The 19,720-nt window shown below is 48.3% G+C and overlaps 1 protein-coding gene across 5 annotated transcripts in view; it reads right to left on the bottom strand.

Moving 5' to 3' along the window:
• The window catches only part of LOC147631063 (uncharacterized), a 199,467-nt gene that overhangs the window by 116,729 nt on the left and 63,018 nt on the right, over positions 1 to 19,720 (bottom strand). For all 5 annotated transcript variants that reach the window (XM_086809385.1, XM_086809382.1, XM_086809384.1 and 2 more), the window contains one exon: positions 4,871 to 4,927. In XM_086809385.1, coding sequence (XP_086665511.1) covers positions 4,871 to 4,927 — 57 coding nt within the window. The remainder of the gene's footprint in view (positions 1 to 4,870; positions 4,928 to 19,720) is intronic.

Below are 19,720 nucleotides of genomic sequence, written 5' to 3' on the forward strand. Positions count from 1 at the left end.
CATAATGCCACTGTAAAGAGCAAAAGAAAATCTGCTTGGCTCCAAACTCAAAGTAGAACTGTGAACACTGAACACATCACATCAAATAACCTCGAACAAATGAACATGGAACACATCCTGTCCATAGTCTCTGCTGACCAATAGTTCTGGAACTCATCCGAACCATGAAGGAAACTTGGTTGATCTTGTATGCGCATCTCTCCCATCTTGACCATTGCATATAACGAGATGCACCAAGTGGCCGACCAGCCTCATCCCTAATGAACTCGTTCCACATAATAGGTTGTCGGTCAGCCTCGTCCAAAGACCTAGGAAGCCTTTGTCGCAAAAAATATCTCATGCTTCTCCATGGTCTGACAATGGCTGCAATAAGAGGGGAAGATGGTGCCCTAATATCAGCCTCTGTGAACAAAAAATGTGTGTTGGGCATCCAGTATCTCCCGACCCTGGGTGTACATCTGCAAATCTGAGACAAGCAAAAATCCTTCCAAGGCTCAGTGCGTGGTAGGAAACCTCTGACCACAAGTTTGCAAAGCAACGCCTTGCATTGAACATCCGGATCGATAATATTCAAGCCCCCCTTTCTTTTGGGCTGAATAACTGTGAGCCAAGCTACCCTGGCACGAGTGTCTGAGGTGCCATCCAAGCCCGACCAAAGAAAATTGCAGATCAATCTCCGCAATTGACCAATGCACGCACGAGAGAAGCACCAACAAGAGGCAATAAACCAAGCTAAGGCAAGCAAAACCTGATTAGCCACCAAAGCTCTGGAGGCTAAATCTAATCTCCCGGAGCTCCAATGGAGGAGGAGCTTCTTCCGGATACTCGTAAGTACCGGAGCAAACTGCTCTGCAGGAGAAATATCAATCCCAACTTGGCATCCCAAATATCTAGTAGTGCATCCTCTGTTGATCCAAGTAAAACCAAGCTCTGCACCCCAATCAACTTTCGGTGAATCACTAACCCAAAAACCAACAGATTTGTGCCAATTAATGAGTGCCCCTGCTGCCAAACAGAACTCCTCTAGTGCTACCCGGAAGGAACATAAGCATATATGTGAAGACTCCAAAAACAGGGTTGTGTCATCAGCTAACTCAGAGTAAACCAACTCCTCATGACTACGAAGAGGCAACCTCAATCCTGAAATACCAGCAGTGGAGCGGAGAAAGATGTTCATGGCCTCTGCAACTATGATATATAATAAAGGGGCTAATGGGCAGCCCTGTCATACAGAGCGAGAAATCTAAAACCGCTCTCCTCTATCACCGCAAGCAAGAACTCTACTGTGGGCATCACGATACATGCATGAAACTCCCTTAATCCATCTCTGAGTGAAACCCATATATAACATCCTGCAAAATTGGCTGCAACCTGATGCTCACTGCCTTAGCAAGCATCTTATAGGCAGTCCCAAGTAAGGTGATAGGTCTCCATTGGCCAATCAATGTCTTATCCCCGCTCTTAGGGATAAGATAAATAAGCCCCTCAGTCAGAGAAGAAGGCATAGAACCTGTGTCCCACATCTCCTGTAAAGCCGATGTTATCTCAGCCCCAATCTCATCCCAAAAAGTAGTGAAAAAAAACAGGGCAGAGGCCATCCTCCCCTGGACACTTACCATGAGGTAAGGCATGAAGAGCATGACTGAACTCCTGCATAGAAAAAGGGGCATCCAGAGCGGCACACATCTCCTCTGTGCCCCTGTGTCTCAGATCAGAATGCGGCTCAGCACTAAGAAGCTGGCAATAGAAATCGGTGGAGAGTGCCATGTGAATCCTGCAACTGCCTGACACTATCTCTGGCATGAGATGGGCCGTGAGAAGCAAAGAAATGTTTGTTACATCTGCCGCCCATCTGTGTCTGAAAGGATTCCTGGGCATGGAAACGATACTCCGCGCGCTGCTCAAGAGAGTGATGAAGTTCTGCTCTAATAGTACATAAAGAATCTGCAACCCATTGAGCATGAGGATGTTTCTCGTGCTCTTTCTCTGCAAGGCAGCCAATCTACGTCTAATAGCCCTTTCTAAGTCCAAGGCCTCTTGCCTCTTAGACAGGGCACATGTGTGATAAAAGTCACTAATATCACAGAGAGCAAAGGCCAGGCTTTGAGAGGCCTGTACGAAGTCATGAGATCTCCAAATATCAAGCATACGACGCGATAGTTGTGCATTTGAAAACAAATGATCAGGGCTGCGTACATGGGGTGCTGATCCATGGCAATTCGGATCTCTAATACATAAAACCCTGGGCAATGATCCGATTTGGACTGTAGCAATCAAAGTGTGTCCACCTCTGTCAAGCACCCAATCATCCACATAAAATCTGTCTAACTGTGCATAGATACATCCTACATCTCTTCTCCTGTTACACCATGAATAAAGAAGAGTGGATGGACTCCTCAAAATGTCATCCTCATGCCAACAATCTCTACCATGAATGGAGAGTATAAACCTCTCCCAAGACGCTCTTTCAAGAGGATGCACCAAGCCCTCATGTCCACCTGTTCTATCCGTTGGCATCTCAACCATGTTAAAATCCCCACCAATAATCCAATGGTCGGCAAGAGGCATCAATGTAGTGAGAGATTTCCAAAAGGCAATCCTCTCACCTCTATGGTTAGGAGCATAGATATTGAGAATACCAATGCGTGTAGCACCCTGCATAAGAAGGATCCACTGCGCTCTCGCAGGCAAAATGACACCATGTCCAATGATGCAAGGCAAGATCAAAGCTGAAACAGAGATACAAACAACCACCCTTGGTACCAACAGCCGGTGACCAAAAGGAGTGTCCCGAGAGAAGCTTGCCTGATCTCCCACACTGACTAGCATCCAGTTTATGCTCTTGCAAGAGCAATATATCCATAGGTCCACTCGTGGTCGACGAGGATCCCCTTTAGAGACAGAAGTGCGTCTCGCATAGGTAAGGGAGGGAAAATTTGACGATGTAAACCTTACCTCTCTCTCCCACTCCGGGGAAAAGCCACGGCTAGTCCTCAGAACTGGAGAGGTACCATGACAATGCAAATGTGCAACATCATCCTCAAGGGTGCAATCATCCTGTAACTATAATGCAGCATCCTCTTGTGAGGGATCCAGATCATGTGCCTGCAAGGCCTCATCCTCCAAAAAAGGATCAACATCCTGTGAGCCAAGAGCTGCATAGGGGTTAGGGTGCTCCACAAGGAGTGTCGGTGAAGGGGCAAGTACGGGAGTCTGAGGGTGCCTGCCATCCCTAACCACAACCCAACGCTGTGTGGTCTGCTGTGTCAAAGGAGCAGCTGGAGTCTCGGCATCTGCAGAAGGCCTCTGATGGGCAGGACCACGCCGCCTCCTAGCATGGCCCCTCGATCTAGGACAATCTCTAGCAATGTGACCCTGTCGACTACAAATCTGACACTGGTCAGGTCTGCCTGCAATCTCCATCCTTTGGCGAAATGAGATCCGTCAGGTCTCTGAAGCATAACATGATCATCAGTGATCGATGGATCAAGAACAAGCACAAGGACCCGGGGTACACCATCAAGAGTGGGGGTAACGGCCGCGGAAGCGGAGGCGGGAGAGCTCGGGAGGATTGGTACCTCTAGAACCTGGCCAAAGGATGCCCCTATGGAAGCTAAAAGCTTCCAATAGGACCGAGGAAGAGCAGGAAACCGTAGTGAGACCGGGGTAAGGCGCTGATCCTCCCACCACTGGATCAAAGCCCATCTGGTACTGAAAGAAGAAAATCTTCCTAGGACCAAGAGGAAAGGGGCTGCTAGCCAAAGCTTGAGAAGTAGCTTCTGAAGAATGAAAGTCCACCTGGAAGAAGCCTCGACCAAGTAAACGAGTATCCTGAAAGTGCACAATCAGCTCCGAAGGGAGAGCTGCTAGAAGCCATTCACGGGCCTGTGAACGAGAAGGGTGGGAACCATAAACTCTCGCAACAAGGGTAGTCTAGACCTCAAGGTCAATGTCGTGCTGAAGAAAGGTGAGCTCGTCTTGTGAAAAATTGATGATTCTCCCGGCCAGTGGGGGTGATGAGCGATTGGTTGCGGCAGAAAAAGCCATAAGACCAATCAAGAAAAGTGGGCGGCCGACTTGAATCCAGATAAAATAGCTGCTGGGAAAACGGGAGCAAAGGAAGGGAGCAGCTGGGGAAGCAAGGGCAAAGGGGCAGGCGGGGGCAGCAGAGGGGTAGGCGGGGACTGAAGAAGGCAAGGGGCGGGCAGCAAAGGGGGAGGCGGGGCAGCAAAAGGGGGCAGGCGAAGGCAGGCGGGGGGCAGCAGAGGGGCTGACGGGGGCAGACGGGGGCAGCTGAAGGGCAGGCAGGGCAGCAAAAGGGGGGCTGGTAGGGGCAGCAAAAGGGGCAGGCGAAGGCAGGCGGTGGGCAGCAGAGGGGCTAGCGGGGGTAGCTGAAGGGCAGGCGGGGACTGAAAAGCTAGCGAAGGGCAGAAGTTGGGCAGGAGAAGGGGGGGTGCGAAGGCAGCAGATGGGCAGGCGAAGGCAGCAGAGGCAGGCGGGAGCAGCAAAGAAACAGGCAAAGGCAACAGAGGGCAGGCGGGGCAGCAGCGCAGGTTCACGTCACTTCAGCACCGAGCAAAAGATTTCGCATGTGCACAGTTCAGGATCCACATCTTGGAGGTGGCGGTAGATGTGATTCTGATCTTGCTAAGCTCTTAAAAAAAGTAATAAAAGCTCTTAGCTTCATCAACGTGAAAAGGCCATAACACATCTTTTACTTTTAACAACCTTTGGTAATGGATTTACGACATGAAATGCCTATGCACATTGACTCCATATGTGAGGGCGATGACTCCATATGTGAGGGCGATAATTGGTCTAAAGTAAAATATTTACGTTTGTAACTTTGAACCAACTTCTAGCTCATTACCTCAATTATCAAAAGCTCATGAATCAAAACTCCAAGCTTGTCATGTGATATCAATGCCTGGAAGAGAAAGACACCCATGCTTAGAAATTTCACTCAGAAATAGATGTTAAAAAACCAGTTTTCAACTAAAACGTTTCTTAATCTCAATAAAAAACCATTTTTTAACCTCATATTAACACATAATTCCTTAACTTCCAACATAAAAACACTATTTACTTGAAATAAAGTACTTGCTATTTAAGTTTTAAAAAAAATTATTCATGTGGGATGGGCTTCAAATATAGATCTTATGCCACATTTTTCTTCTCGATTCAATATGCCCAAAAATGGGTATGAAATCCCGCTGAGTGCAAAAATCCTGTAAGGCATCCAAATGTCTGTGAAGTCCCTCAACTGAAACTGACAGGAGGATGATTGTCATCTATCTAAAGTAGTAGGGGGATCAACTGAAAACTGCCAGTTGTGGGACCAGCCCCGCCTAATCTATCAATGAAGATCAAGATCTCATCAATGCAGAGGCCAAAAAGAGTGGGTCAGAAGTCGGCCTTCTTTTTCGATTAGCATCATGGCTAATCATTCTCCCTCGGCCGGGCGAACCATTGTTTTTTCCGAAGACAAGCTCGCGGTCCTCTTCGCCGAAATCGAGGACTCCAAAACGACCCTCATTGCCAGAACGACCCTCATTGCCAGAATCTTTGGACCTCACCCTTCCCTTCTCCAGGCTCGGGATTGGGTCTTGGCAGAACAAGGGCACGTCAGTGGACTTTGCCCCGTGGATTATCCCGTCCTCCAGCATATGAGAGGCGTCCTCAGGCTGCCCATCGTCTTCTTAGATTGGGGGTTCAAACCCTCTTCTCTTCCATGAGAATCGTCTCATGGAATGTTCAGGGCCTTGGAGGGCTTCCCACCCATGGTAGGAAGCGCCTTCTGAAGGACCAGCTTCACCCTGCTCTTATAGGAGGGTCTATGGATATACTTTTGTTGCAAGAACACAAATTGGATAGATCTCAGTGTGGCAAAACAGGTAAGATGCTTTCTGCCCACACCTTCTGGTCCTCGGCTGTTGGGACTAGAGGGGGTGTTTGCATTTCACTGGCAGCATCTGTTATGCCTCATGTTATTGGGCACGGTGTTATCATCCCTACTAGAGCGCAGTGGATCTTAATCATGCATGAGGGTCAAAAATTGGAAATCTTGAATATTTATGCACCTAATGTGAGAGGTGAAAGGGTGGCCTTTTGGGACACCATTACAAATGTCATTCCCCAGGTTGATCATTGGATATGGTTGAGCAACCTTCTAACAAGAAGGGTGGAGACGAAGGGGGTTACACCCTTTGGGTTCACACTCTCTTTCTTTGGCAGGGATTGCTGGACTGAGGATGACTTCCAGAGAAGGCCAAATTCCTTATCTTTCTCTTGGCATAACCGTAGGAGCGGGGTTGAGAGCATCTTTGCACGTCTAGACAGATTTTATGTGGATGATTGGTCCCTGGACAAAGGAGGCACCATTGCTATTATGCCTGGCACCACCAGATCCGATCATTGCCCCGTGGTTTTGTGTCTCAGGGAGCCTAGGGCTCACTCGGCCTCACCCCGTGTCCGTATCCCTGACTCTCTTTATCTAGATGCTGACATCTCCCTTGAGATCAGAGAGATATGGAGATCTTGTGATGGTCCTGATCCTCGTCATAATATTGCGCTAGCTCTTGAGAGGACCAGCCATCATTATCATAGCGCTGCCTTGTCCAAGAAGAAGGAGGCTCTGGGCAAGGAGAGAGCTATTAGGCATAGCATTGCTGCTCTTCAGAGGGAACATGAAAAGCATCCACATGCATCTTGGATTACAGACCTCTTGACCACAGTTAGAGCAGAGCTGCAGTTGGCCATGGATAGGAGGGCTTAGTTCGCGTTTCATGCAAACGACGCTTTTTGGACTCAGATGGGTGGCCGATGCAACAATGAGTTTTTTCAACGCACAGGTGTGCCCATAGCAGGGATTCTATGAGGTACTTGCAGGATCCACAAGGTGAGGTTCAGATTGAACCTGACAAGGTAAGGGGTATTGCTTCAGATTTTTATCGGTCTTTGTTGACTACAGAGGTGCCCTCTCCTCGAGAGATGTGACACGGCAGAAAGTCTGGGAGTGCATGCCCAAGCTCATTACAGATGCTGTGTGTTCTTCCCTGGATGCCCCTTTCTCGAAGGATGAATTCCTTCACGCACTACATGCTCTTTCCAATGGTTCATGCCCAGGGGATGATGGTCTTTCTCCCGCCTTCTTTATTCTTTTTTGGGATCATATTGGAGATGCTATCACTGTTGCCCTTCAAGAAATGTGGATGTCGGGTATGATGCCGCCATACCTCACGGAGGGGCTGATTCACCTTATCCCCAAGAGTGGGGACAAGACATCAAACAATGGAGGCCCATCACTCTCCTTGGATCTGCATATAAGATCTTAGCTAAAGCCTTGAGTATAAGGTTGCAGCCGATTCTCCAAAGGACTATCCATGATACACTCCTCCAAGGAAGGAGTATATTTGACAACATCTTTTCTTTGTGGGAAGCTGTCGACGAGTGGGCAAAGTCTAGTCAGCAGCCTCTTGCCATTCTTTTGCTTGATTTTGAAAAAGCTTATGACAGAGTGGATTGGGATTTTTTGGAGGGCACTATGGCACATATGGGGTTTTCCCAAAACTGGATCAGAGGGGTGTACTGCCTATACAGGGAGGCTTATGGGACTGTCTTAGCTTGTGGGGGGCACGGCGAGCGTTTTCAGATTTCCCGTTCGGTGAGGCAGGGTTGTCCCCTCGCCCCTTTACTGTACCTCATTGTAGCTGAGGCTATGAGCAGGTTTCTTCGGGTTGCCCTTGGTGTTGTGGGTCTCAAGCTGCCTTTATGCACGGAAGAAGAGTTTTTGGACTCTGACTTAGCAGATGATACGGCATTGTTCCTTGAGGCTTCACATGCTTGTTTATGTGCTTTCCGGACAGCCTTGGAGGCCTTTTGTTTGGCAGCAGAGCAGGAGCTACTATCAATTGGCATAAATCAGTTGGTTTTTGGATCAATGATTCTCCTCTTGCAGATTGGGGTACAGATGTTGGTTTTACTTGGATTGAGAGAGGATGCTCTGCTAGATACCTTGGTTGTCAGGTGGGCATTGTTGACATCTCCCCTGCACAACAGTTTGCTCCAGTGCTCTTAAGCATTAAAAGCAAACTTCATCACTGGAGTAGGAGGAAGCTCGACTTGGCCTCTAGAGCTTTGGTGGTTAACCAAGTTTTGCTAGCCACATCTTTGTTTATTGCTTCGTGTTGGATTTTTCATAAGGGCTGCGCCAGCTTCGTCGCCTTATTCGGAACTTTCTTTGATCAGGGCTTGATGGAAATGCACACACTAGGGCTAGTGTTACTTGGGAAACCATTATTAGGCCTAAGTAGGAAGGGGGAATGAATATCATTGACCCCGAGGTGCAATGTAAGGCTTTGCACTGTAAGCTTGTTGTTAGGGGGTTTCTTCCAGGCACTAAGCCGTGGAAGGACTTTCTTATGCAGCAGATCACGAAGTGTGTCCCTGTTCGCAGAGGTGACTGGACTCTCAGCTCACGCTTTATTTTTTCAGATGTAGTTCACCGCTCCCCTTCGTCGCCCCTGGTTTTGACCCCCCCCCCCCCCCCCCCCCCCCCCCCCCCCCAAAGGGATGATCACAGAGAGTGTTAGCCTTTGGTTGTATGGTGGCTGTCCTATCAGACATTTGCCTTGGGACCCCGGTGAGTGGGAGTGGAAGGATGCTTGTAATCCTTTGAAAAGCATGCCTTTTTTCAGTTATATTGTGCGGAATGCCAGACATCTTATCTTGGGACACATTCAGAGTGTCCCTACTCTTAGACCCCATTGGGAGTCTCACAGCATTTCGATTGACATTCAGAGGGCATTTTGGCGGAGATTGTGGCACTCTTATAGGAAGCCACAGATTTCCTCCTTTATCTGGGTTTCCCTTCATGGTGGTCTGGCCACCAATCAGTGGAGGTCTGTTACTGGTGCTTGCCGCCCAGCATGCCCTAGATGTGCAAGAGTTTCGGAGTCAATTTACCATTGTTTATGGGAATGTAGGGAAGCATAGAGGGTTTGGTCTGCGATTGCACACCTCTTTGGTAGGATTAAGAGGGATGCTATCATTTCTTTTGGTTCTATCATTTGGTTGACACAGTCTGGACCTCAGCTGAGGTTCGAGGGGACTGACAGGAGCTTGGCCATTATGGTTAGGCAAGGAGTTGCTCGGCAGTGTTGTCTTCAGGATTTGCCACTTTCACACTTTGTCCCTGCGGCACAGAGGTTAGACACTTCTTGGGAGATTATTTCTAGCATCTCAGCCTGGAATATCTGGAAGGCTAGATGCACTGAGGCCATTGAGGGTACTCCCGTTCTTGTTTCTCAGTGTCTTTGCAGGATTTGGAGTGATATTATTCACACCATTATGGCTACCTGGGCTAGAATCCAGGGATCTTCGAGGGCTGCAGAGAGGAAGCGCGCCCAGTTTATGAGAGAGTGGGACATTGATATCTTTTTCACATCCTCTCATTCGGGACCCTATTGGCCGCCCAGGGCTCCTGATTGGTTGAGATCTCCACCTTGCTTGGTGTGAAATCTCCATTTTGTTAAAAAAAAAGAGTGGGTCATAGACGAGTGCCCTAATTCACCCCAATAGTGCAAAAAATGTGATGCAATGTACCTCCTGAGGCTCTCACTAGTCCAGTGTGATAGACTCATAGAGGGCGATGATGCTCCAAACCATGTCAGATGGGAAACCTATCTCCCATAGATGTTGTAGGAGGCGGGCTCGGGGTACAGTATCAAAAGCTTTGTGGAAATCCACAGAGCAGAAGTAAATCCTCTGATGTTGTGCTCTACCCTCCTCGATGATGGCAGCACAAAGGGTGAAGATGTGTTCAAGGGCAGAGAAGCTCCTCCGAAATCCTACATGTCCTTAGGCTCTGCATCCTTGTCTCTGTGCAAATGAAATGACCTCTGCCTCTAGCACCGATCCATAGATTTGGCCAATGTGTAGCCAATCATGATCATTATGTAATTATTAGGATCAAGTGGATCTCCGGCTTTGAGGATGGGGATGATGGTGTTAGCAGACCAAGAGGGTGGAAATCCTTCACAAAGGGCTCTATTGAACATGTAGGCTAGTAGGGGCGCCAGGGTATCATCAGCATGTGAGATATACTCGGTAGTGAGTGCCTCGTGATCCTGGACCCGCCCATTACGTAGTCGGCACATGACCTCGACAACCATGCCCTTTGTGGAGAAGATGGAGGTGGTAGGGCGGAGATCTAGTGGTGGGGGTAGAGGTGGCTGATAGGGGATATGATAAGAGGAAGCATGCATAGAAGCACCATGTGTCCAGGCAGGTGATAGGTGTGGGGGGGCAATCTTCTCAGATTTTCCTCCGAGCCACTTTGTAGTTCGGCCCTAAAAATAGTCGGTATAACTCATCGTCTTTCTGAGCGTAGAACTCTCGTTTCTTGCGTTGGGTGACACATTGAGAAATACGTTGCGCTTGGCGCTTCGTGATTTTCCCAATCCGTAACTCATGCTTAAGATGAGAGCGTGAAGCTCGGCATTCATCATCATACCAACAGTTCTAGGGCGTGAAACCGCAAGGTGGCTTGGTGTTGGGTATTTCGGAGTCTCTATGTATTTATCATCGCATGTGTACCCTTGGTTGTGTACCCGCGTGTATGTGTGTGTGAACACTCACTTGTGTGTGTAAGTGAGTGTGTGTGAACAACCTCTTATAGCCGTTTATGTGTGAATGTGATAAGCAGTAATGTCATAGGCTTAACCATGTGTCATTGCCCTATAAATGCATCAAGCTTCAATCTATCAATTAACAGCATCATTGAGTCATGCAATCTCTAGTTCTCTCTAATTTGAGTTTACATTTCTCTCTCTAAGGCTAGTAGGGGCGCCAGGGTATCATCAGCATGTGAGATCCGCAGGCTCAAAGAGTCCATTATGAGGAGCAGACGCCCGACTGGCAAGGAGTCCACACAGAGACAGATTACCGACTTCTTTAGAGGGACTACCCGGGAGGACACACAGCCGACAGCCCAACTGTGGGCACCCCGTGGGACTCTAGTTGAGAGAGCTATCCAGTTGGGTAGATCCAAACGCCCCAGGGTTCGCGGATCCTTACATCAGAGACGGTGCCTACACCGAAGGATTTAGAGCATCATTGCGAGGCATCGGGCTCGTCCGACCAGGCATCTCACTATGGCAGATATCGAGGCCATCCGGCAGAGACCCATGCTAGAGCTCCTAGGATGATTACCACTCCAGCCATATACTGTTGTACTCACTGTCACTTTTGTACTCCCCCATATTCATGTATTTGTAGGAAAAATGGGGGAGAGACAAAGATAAACTGAAGCTGAAATGAGAGCCAGACTAGAAGGAAACACAAAGCATAGACATACCTTGAGATGAGTGTAGACAAGACACAAGATTGATACATTCATTGATGTGACACCTACAATTTATAGGTGAGAAGTACAAGATTGAGTAGACTCACTTATGGGATAAATGTAGAGGTGCCACATGGCACTAGACTCAAGACACAAAGATTGAACTGAAACTAGACTAGAGAAATAGTACACCTAGTGTGCACTTATTTCCAACACCCTCCTTAAGTGGACACTAGGAGGAAGACAAAAAACAAGACTATGACATGACAAAAGATAAAACCAAGACAGAGAGACTAGATAAGGATTGAGAGACAAACTAGAAGACAAGATGGACAAGACTAAAAGACAGACATAAAGACTGATAGACTGAGAGACAAGACATGAGAGACAAAAGATCCTGAGACACCCCTCCTCAAGTGATATCCTCATATGGGTCCACAAGGGTAGGGACAAGAGTGGATCATAGACAGACAGAGAGAGAGACAATCAGCCAGTAGAGTGGTCCCACAGAGAGAGAGACTTTCAGATAGACATGAGAGAGACTGACAGGTAGAAGATAAATGGGGACATAGACAAAAAATGCCAAGAGAATGTGGGTAGCTAATCCACAAAAGAGAGGCATATAGACTGATAGATAGAGTGTCAAAGACATGTGACAGGATAGACACATAGACAGAGAGACTGACTGATTGTAGATAGACAGAGAGATGGACCTTGATAGATAATCCCTCCTCCAGGTCAATCCTCCTGCTAGAGTGGGTAATGCAGGGGTGCCTCTTGGATAGGGACAAAGATAAGTCCATGTAGACAAATAGACAGGATATTACCCCATGATCTACATCATTGGTGATCAATGGTGGTAGATAGCATGAAAACATAGACAATTATGAGAGAGATGGGAAGGTCTTACCAGATTTGGCAGTGTCTAATCCCATACAAGATAGAGAAGTAAATGAAATTCAGAACTCTCTTTTTTTTTTCTCTCTTTTTTTTTCTTTTTTTCTTCTTCTTCTTCTTCTTTTTTTTTTAAATAAAAGAAATAGAGAGTAGACTGAAAACAGAACACGACATACACTTGATTTCTGCTTTAAATTTGTTACTGCAAGTCTGGCTGGTCCAATGGACAGCTAACCCACATGTGAAGATGAAGAGAAAATGGGAAATAACAGGAGGTCCACGACTTGAGAAGGCATGTTGATGAAGAAGATAGTGCGTGGGTAGCTGCTGCATGTGCAGTACTAGAAGACAGGTCGGTAAGCTCAAGTAGAGAGGCGGCAGCACCATGATGAACCCCCGCAGCAGCAAGAATGAGAAGACGGGCAGTTTGGTATGGCGGGCAGAAAAAAACGGTTGAGCCCATACATAGGTGGCGTAGTGAGTTGGTGTGAAAGCGGCGGCCCTCACAGCAGCCATCAGCAGCAGGCCAAGCCAGATGAACGGGTCGCAATGGGCGCTAGGCAAAAAACAGGTGTGGTGTGAATTTCGGCAGTAGCCAAGGAAGACCGCTGAGCAACGGCGTGAAGTGCGCCAATAATGTAGGCGAACCCACGTGGTCAACCGTTGAGCCATGAGCAAGAGAACCGAACCAAGCGCCTGAGGGCAGGCGTAGATGCAAAGGAAGCTTGAGGGCGAACAAACCTGCTCTGATACCATGTAGGAAAAATGGGGGAGAGACAAAGATAAACTGAAACTGAAATGAGAGCCAGACTAGAAGGAAACACAAAGCATAGATATACCTTGAGATGAGTGTAGACAAGACACAAGATTGATACATTCATTGATGTGACACCTACAATTTATAGGTGAGAAGTACAAGATTGAGTAGACTCACTTATGGGATAAATGTAGAGGTGCCACATGGCACTAGACTCAAGACACAAAGACTGAACTGAAACTAGACTAGAGAAATAGTACACCTAGTGTGCACTTATTTCCAACAGTATTCATGTATCCATGTACTCATGCACCCCATTTTGACTAGTAGCATTAGCTTCCCACTCTCCCTAGTTGCTACTTCCGGATGCTCCCTACTGATGTATTGTAGGGCTAGATACTTACCTTCAGTCCTTTCTTTTCTTTTCCAGATAGTGTATCAGATGTCACATGGTTGTAACTTTGGTCTCATAGGTCACTTTGGCCTTTTGAAGACGTTAATATAACATTTCATTTCATTTCTCTCTCTCTCTCTCTCTCTCGTCCTCGTACCCCATGACTCTGGAAAGTGGTCCAAAACCCTCTCTGAATAAACAGTGGAAACGACCACGTATCTCATAGTATGCAGTACAATGGCATATATAATGCAGCTCTGTCTCTGGCTCCCCATGGCATACTCCACATATCCTGGCCTCAGCTGGTATACCTCTATATCGGCCAATCTCAATCTCAAGCTGGTGTGAGGATGTGCGAATCTGACCAATAGCACATCGTACTGCATAAGACAAGTGTACATCCATGTAACTAGGTCTGATCACAAAACCATCTGCTGTGAGCTGAAGAAAATGCTCTCTGTAGAAAGCCATCTTCGTGCCCAGCACCTCAGTCGGCTGGCTGTATCCATGTCGTCCTAATGTCCAGCTGAACTAAATCCTGACGGATGAGTGGTAATCTCTGTCCGTGTGAGAGTGGGAGAGGGTGCCTCTAGAGAATACTGGAAGGGAGGCAATCTGTCCACGCTAAAACCATGTGCCTGGAACCAAGATGTCATCTGTCCATACCAACAAGCCGTGTCTCCCTGTAAAGCTACCTGTCGAGAGGACTCAAGGGCGAGGCGTGCATATCTGTCTCGGGGGAGATCCCACAAGCCATGTATGTAGGAAACTGATCTCGTAAGAGCCTCAATCACCAGAGGGGCAGCCGCCAGCTCTGCTCGAATAATCTCATGAGGTACCAAGGCCTTGGCTCTAATAATCCTAGCAATCATAGATACCAAAGGCCTCTCCATACCTCTCCACCCGCCTGCGCTGTGATGGCCCACTGAAGGTCCCCACATCTGCACTCCATAAAGCATAGCTGATGTCACTAGAGTGTCAAAAAGCCAAAGTTTCGTTCGAGGTTCCTGAAACTGAACCTGCGAACACATCCTCTCCAAACCACCCAGGGCTGCATGTGCTCTAGTCAATCTAGTCTCTGCTACTCTCCTCATCGAAAACACTGGCCCATTGAATACTACCCCAAGATGTGTATATGCATCTGTATACTCCACAATCTCCTGCCCATATGTAAATGTGGGAGCTGATCGCCTAACCCACTGTGGCGTGGTGTTAAACACCATAACCTTGGTTTTGCCAAGGTTGACAGACAATCCACTATCATGTGCAAACTCATGTAAAGCATCCAGATGACGCTGCATACCCTCAGGGGAGTCAAAGATCAACACAATATCATCAGCATATAACAATAGTGGGATCCATGTACCTGCTAGCTGGGCTCCTCTGTCCCCCAATCTCTCAATGTAGTCAGAAGCCTCATCCACATACATACCAAACAATGAAGGAGATAACGGGCAGCCTTGCTTCACTCCTATAGTGGAGTGAACTAAAGTAGAGACCCCCTCTGGGGTGCGTACCTGTCCTGCAACTGATCTATATAAAGCCATAATCCCCCATATGAGCTTTGTGGGTACCCCCATCTCCTGTAATCGCCTCATCAATCTGGCTTTGGGCACTGTATCAAATGCTTTGCGGAAGTCCACAAAGCTACAATAAATCTGTCGCCCATGCGACCTGCCCTCCTCAATAATGGCCCGCAGAGTCAAGATGTGGTCAAGAGAAGAGAAACCTCTCTTGAACCCTGCCTATCCCTCTGCTCGAATGCCCTCTCTCTCTGCCCATCTACTCAACTGCTGCTCAAGAATGGATGCATACAATCGTGCTACTGTGTGACCAATCATAATAGTGCGATAATTCCCTAGCTCCATAGGGTCCCCTGACTTGAAGATAGGCACGATGGTGGACATACTCCAAGTCTCGGGTAAGCCTTCACACATAGCACGATTGAACATCACTGCTAGAAGCTCTGCCAGCATGTCTCTCGCATGAATAAAGTGCTCAGCGACCAATCCATCATGATCATATGCTCTCCCAGTCTTCATCCTATCAATGGCCTTCCTTACCATCTCTGCGGTAAAGAAAGTACATGTTTGTGGGCATGGTGCTGGCGGGTCAGGAAAAGGTGTCTGTCCAGGAACTGTATATAGAGATGCTGCATAACTACCCTAGACCTCTGTAGAAGTGATGGCCAAAGCAGGGGAGGACTCATGAGACAAACGCGAAGGCTCCCTCGAATCCTGGCTCAAGAACAGCTGGTATAATTCCTGCTCTAGCTGAGCAAGGAAGGCCCGCTTCTTCCTTCGCACAAGGCGCCGGAAGGCAATTACATGACTGTCGGTAGTGACTCCCAAAGCAACCTCCCGGTGCAGTCGGGCTCTTGTCTCTCTGCACTCCTCATCATACCAGCTGTTTTGGGGCATACACCTAGAACGCTGTCTCTTGTCCAGGCTGAGTATGTGGATATGCCTCTCTCGCTGCATCCTGTAAAGTCTCTGTCAGTATATGGGTCAGCTCCTCCAAAGGTCTCCCTGGCTCCTCTGTGTACACACGTCTATAAATCCCATCTCTGTAGACAGCATCAGTCTCTGAAGTAAAAGTATATCGAGTGTGATCTGCCCCTCGTGTCCTCTGAGCTGTGGTAAAGTGAAAAGAGATGGTCAATGTCAACAATGCATGATCCACTACTACCCCAATGGGCCGAGATCCAACTGTGAAGTCCTCAATGCATGAAACAAAGCTCGGCATAGCCATAACATAATCCACTGTGCTAGCACCATGTGTGTGTGGAAAGCAAGTAAAACCCAGCTGCTAACGGAAACCTCTGCAAGCCATTAAGTATGCCCAACCCATGTGCAGTCCCCATATCTACCAAATATCTCCCATACTCTGTGCACTCCACATTCTGTGAGCGTCAGTCTAATCCCATATCCAGAGTGTCCAGCTCTCTTGGCATCTCCCTCTGAGGTATCATAAAAGGCTGTCTGGCGGTTGCCCGTCCGGGCATTAAAGTCCCTAACAGATGATGTCTCCATCCCTAGAGAACTCCCATATGTCATCATCTAGCACAGAGAAAGGAGACTGCCCTCTAGGTGTTGCATATGTCGATGTACTATGAGCAAAATAGCATATGGCAATATACAGGAATCTGCCTGTATCGGCCCTCAGTCTCACCCACCTATATCTGGCCTGATCATCTCTCCGAACGATGTGTAGAAGCGGTTGCAGCTCCTCCCTGAAAAGAACTGCCACCCCTCTGATCCTCTAGTACTGTGTACCGATCTCGTCCCTACTCTGCAAGCTGTCTCCCATCTGTATCCTGTCACCTGTGGCATCATCTGACCAGGGGCCTGGTGAGTCTCCGAGTAGAAGACTATATCTCTATCTCTAAAGCTGTCCTCAAAGGCACCTACATCAAGTCTGAGGGATCCATTGCAGTTCCAGGCTGCCAGCTTTAATTTGGTCCCATAGGTCTCGCACCGTCATGTAGAGTGTCGCTCCACGATGACCACCCTCCCTTCTCTATAAAATGCTATCTTTTCCTTTTCTCTTGCCGCCCTAATCTCTGGCAGGACTTTCTTCATATGTGCAAGCTGTGAAAGAGTAAGATCGTCACCAAGAAAAATGCCTGTATTCTTTAAAGTGGGTCGCCTCTTCAAGAACTCCTTCGCCTCAATAGAGGGAGGCAAAGTATGAGATCTCTTTCCTTTGATGTTTCCCCGTTGCCTCCACTTTTACTCTCTAGGCTTTTGCGTGTGCCGGACTGTCAATCCCCATCAACACCATAAGCTCTTTCACCTCCTCTTCAACTTTATCCCCGTCTTTAAGGCCGGTAATCCTCACATGCCAAAGCACGTGTAACGTCTTCGTTGTTCCTCTTCCAAAGTCATGTTAATGATTGTAGGTGTAGGGGTTGTTATCTCCTTACCTTTACCCTTCTTGGCGACCTCTATCCACTTCTCCGCTTCATCCATCTTCCTTTGAGTCTTGGTTGATGACTTCCACCCATGAGGAAGTCTTTGCTTCGTGTTGCTTCTCTTCTTCCTTAATTGCCCGTACTTGTTCCTGATAACCTTGAGCTCTTCTATCATGGATGGCTGAATTTCACCTTCTTCAAGTCCACCATTTGCTTTAGCCTCTGCAAGCTCCCTCTGAAGAGCTGAAAATACGCCTTTGAGCGTGTTGACTTCCCGTGAAGGTCTTTGACTTCTGCTATGAGGTCCTCCTCCTCCTCTTTCCACCGCTTACCCTCATTGAATACCATTTGGAGAAAGTTGGGCTTTCTCCTTCACCATCCCTCCATCTCCGCCTTCCATTTCCTTCATCTCCTTTTCCACATTTGTTATCCTCTTGTTTGTGACCATAAAGGGCACCTTCATCGGTTGCGCAAGGGGAAGCGATGGAAGAAGCGGTCCAGCCAAACCCAAAACGCAGATCTGCGGCAGTGTAGAAGGAGAGAGAGAGAGAGAGAGAGAGAGAGAGAGAGAGAGAGATGGAGGGGTCAAAAGGCGGGGTGCAGGCAGGCAAGAAGGCGCACAAGCAGGGAGGAGGGGAGGGAGAGATGTGGGGCAATGTGAGGGGAGGGGGGGGGGGCGCAGGCAGGCAGCAGGAGGGAGGGGCGAAGGGCACGCAGCGGGAGGGAGAGCGAATGGGGGGGCGCAGGCGGGCAGCGGGAGAGAGAGCGAAGGGGGGCGAGGCAGGCATAGAGAGAGAGAGAGAGAGGTGAACTGCGGAGAGCGACATGTAACAATGCTCAAAGAGGGACAAATTGCGTGACTCAATGATTGTGATTAGATTCTCTCTCTCTCTCTTTGAGCATTTGTTACATCTCTCTCTCACGTTCACCTCTCTCTCTCTCTCTCTCTCTCTCTCTCTCTCTCTCGTCCCCCTTCGCTCTCTCTCCCGCTGCCTGCCTGCGCCCCCCCATTCGCTCTCCCTCCCGCTGCCTACACTTCGCCCCTCCCTCCTGCTGCCTGTCTGCGCCCCCCCCCCCCCCCCCCCCCCCCCCCCCTTCACATTGCCCACATCTCTCCCTCCCCTCCTCCCTGCCTGTGGCGCCTTCTTGCCTTTTGACCCCTCCATCTCTCTCTCTCTCTCTCTCTCTCTCTCTCTCTCTCTCTCTCCTTCTACACTGCCGCAGATCTGCAGTTTAGGGTTTGGTTGCACCGCTTCTTCCATGGCTTCCCCCTTGCGCAACCCGACGAAGGCGACCTTTATGGTCACAAACAAGAGGATAACAAACGTGGAAAAGGAGATGAAGGAATGGAAGGCGGAGATGGAGGGATTGTGGAAGGAGAAAGCCAACTTTCTCCAAATGGTATTCAATGAAGGTAAGCGGTCGAAAGAGGAGAAGGAGGACCTCATAGCAGAAGTCAAAGACCTTCACGGAGAAGTCAACACGCTCAAAGGCGTAATTTCAGCTCTTCAGAGGGAGCTTGCAAAGGCTAAGAAGGTGAAATTCAGCCATCCATGATAGAAGAGCTCAAGGTTATCAAGGAACAAGTACGGGCAATTAAGGAAGAAGAGAAGCAACACGAAGCAAAGACTTCCTCATGGGTGGAAGTCATCACCAAGACTCAAAGGAAGATGGATGAAGCGGAGAAGTGGATAGAGGTTGCCAAGAAGGGTAAAGGTAAGGAGATAACAACCCCTACACCTACAATCATTAACATGACTTTGGAAGAGGAACAACGAAGACGTACACGTGCTTTGCATGTGAGGATTACCGGCCTTAAAGACGGGGATAAAGTTGAAGAGGATGTGAAAGAGCTTATGGTGTTGATGGGGATTGACAGTCCGGCACACGCAAAAGTCTGGAGAGTGGGCAAAAAAAGCGGAGGCAACGGGAAAACATCAAAGGAAAGAGCTCTCATACTTCGCTTCCCCTCTATTGAGGCGAAGAAGGAGTTCTTGAAGAGGCGACCCACTTTAAAGAATACAGGCATTTTTCTTGGTGACGATCTTACTCTTTCACAGTTGCACATATGAAGGAAGTCATGCCAGAGATTAGGGCGGCAAGAGAAAAGGGACAGATAGCATTTTATAGAGAAGGGAGGGTGGTCATCGTGGAGCGACGCTCTACATGACGGTGCGAGACCTATGGGACCAAATTAAAGCTGGCAGCCTAGAATTGCAATGGATCCCTCAGACTTGATGTAGGTGCCTTTGAGGACAGCTTTAGAGATAGAGATATAGTCTTCTACTCGGAGACTCACCAGGCCCCTGGTCAGATGATGCCACAGGTGACAGGATACAGATAGGAGACAGCTTGCAGAGTAGGGACGAGATCGGTACACAATACTAGAGGATCAGGGGGGGTGGCAGTTCTTTT

Source organism: Cibotium barometz, chromosome 15 (assembly GCF_041138505.1).
Source record: "Cibotium barometz isolate CiBa-2024 chromosome 15, ASM4113850v1, whole genome shotgun sequence".
NCBI lineage: Eukaryota > Viridiplantae > Streptophyta > Polypodiopsida > Cyatheales > Cibotiaceae > Cibotium > Cibotium barometz.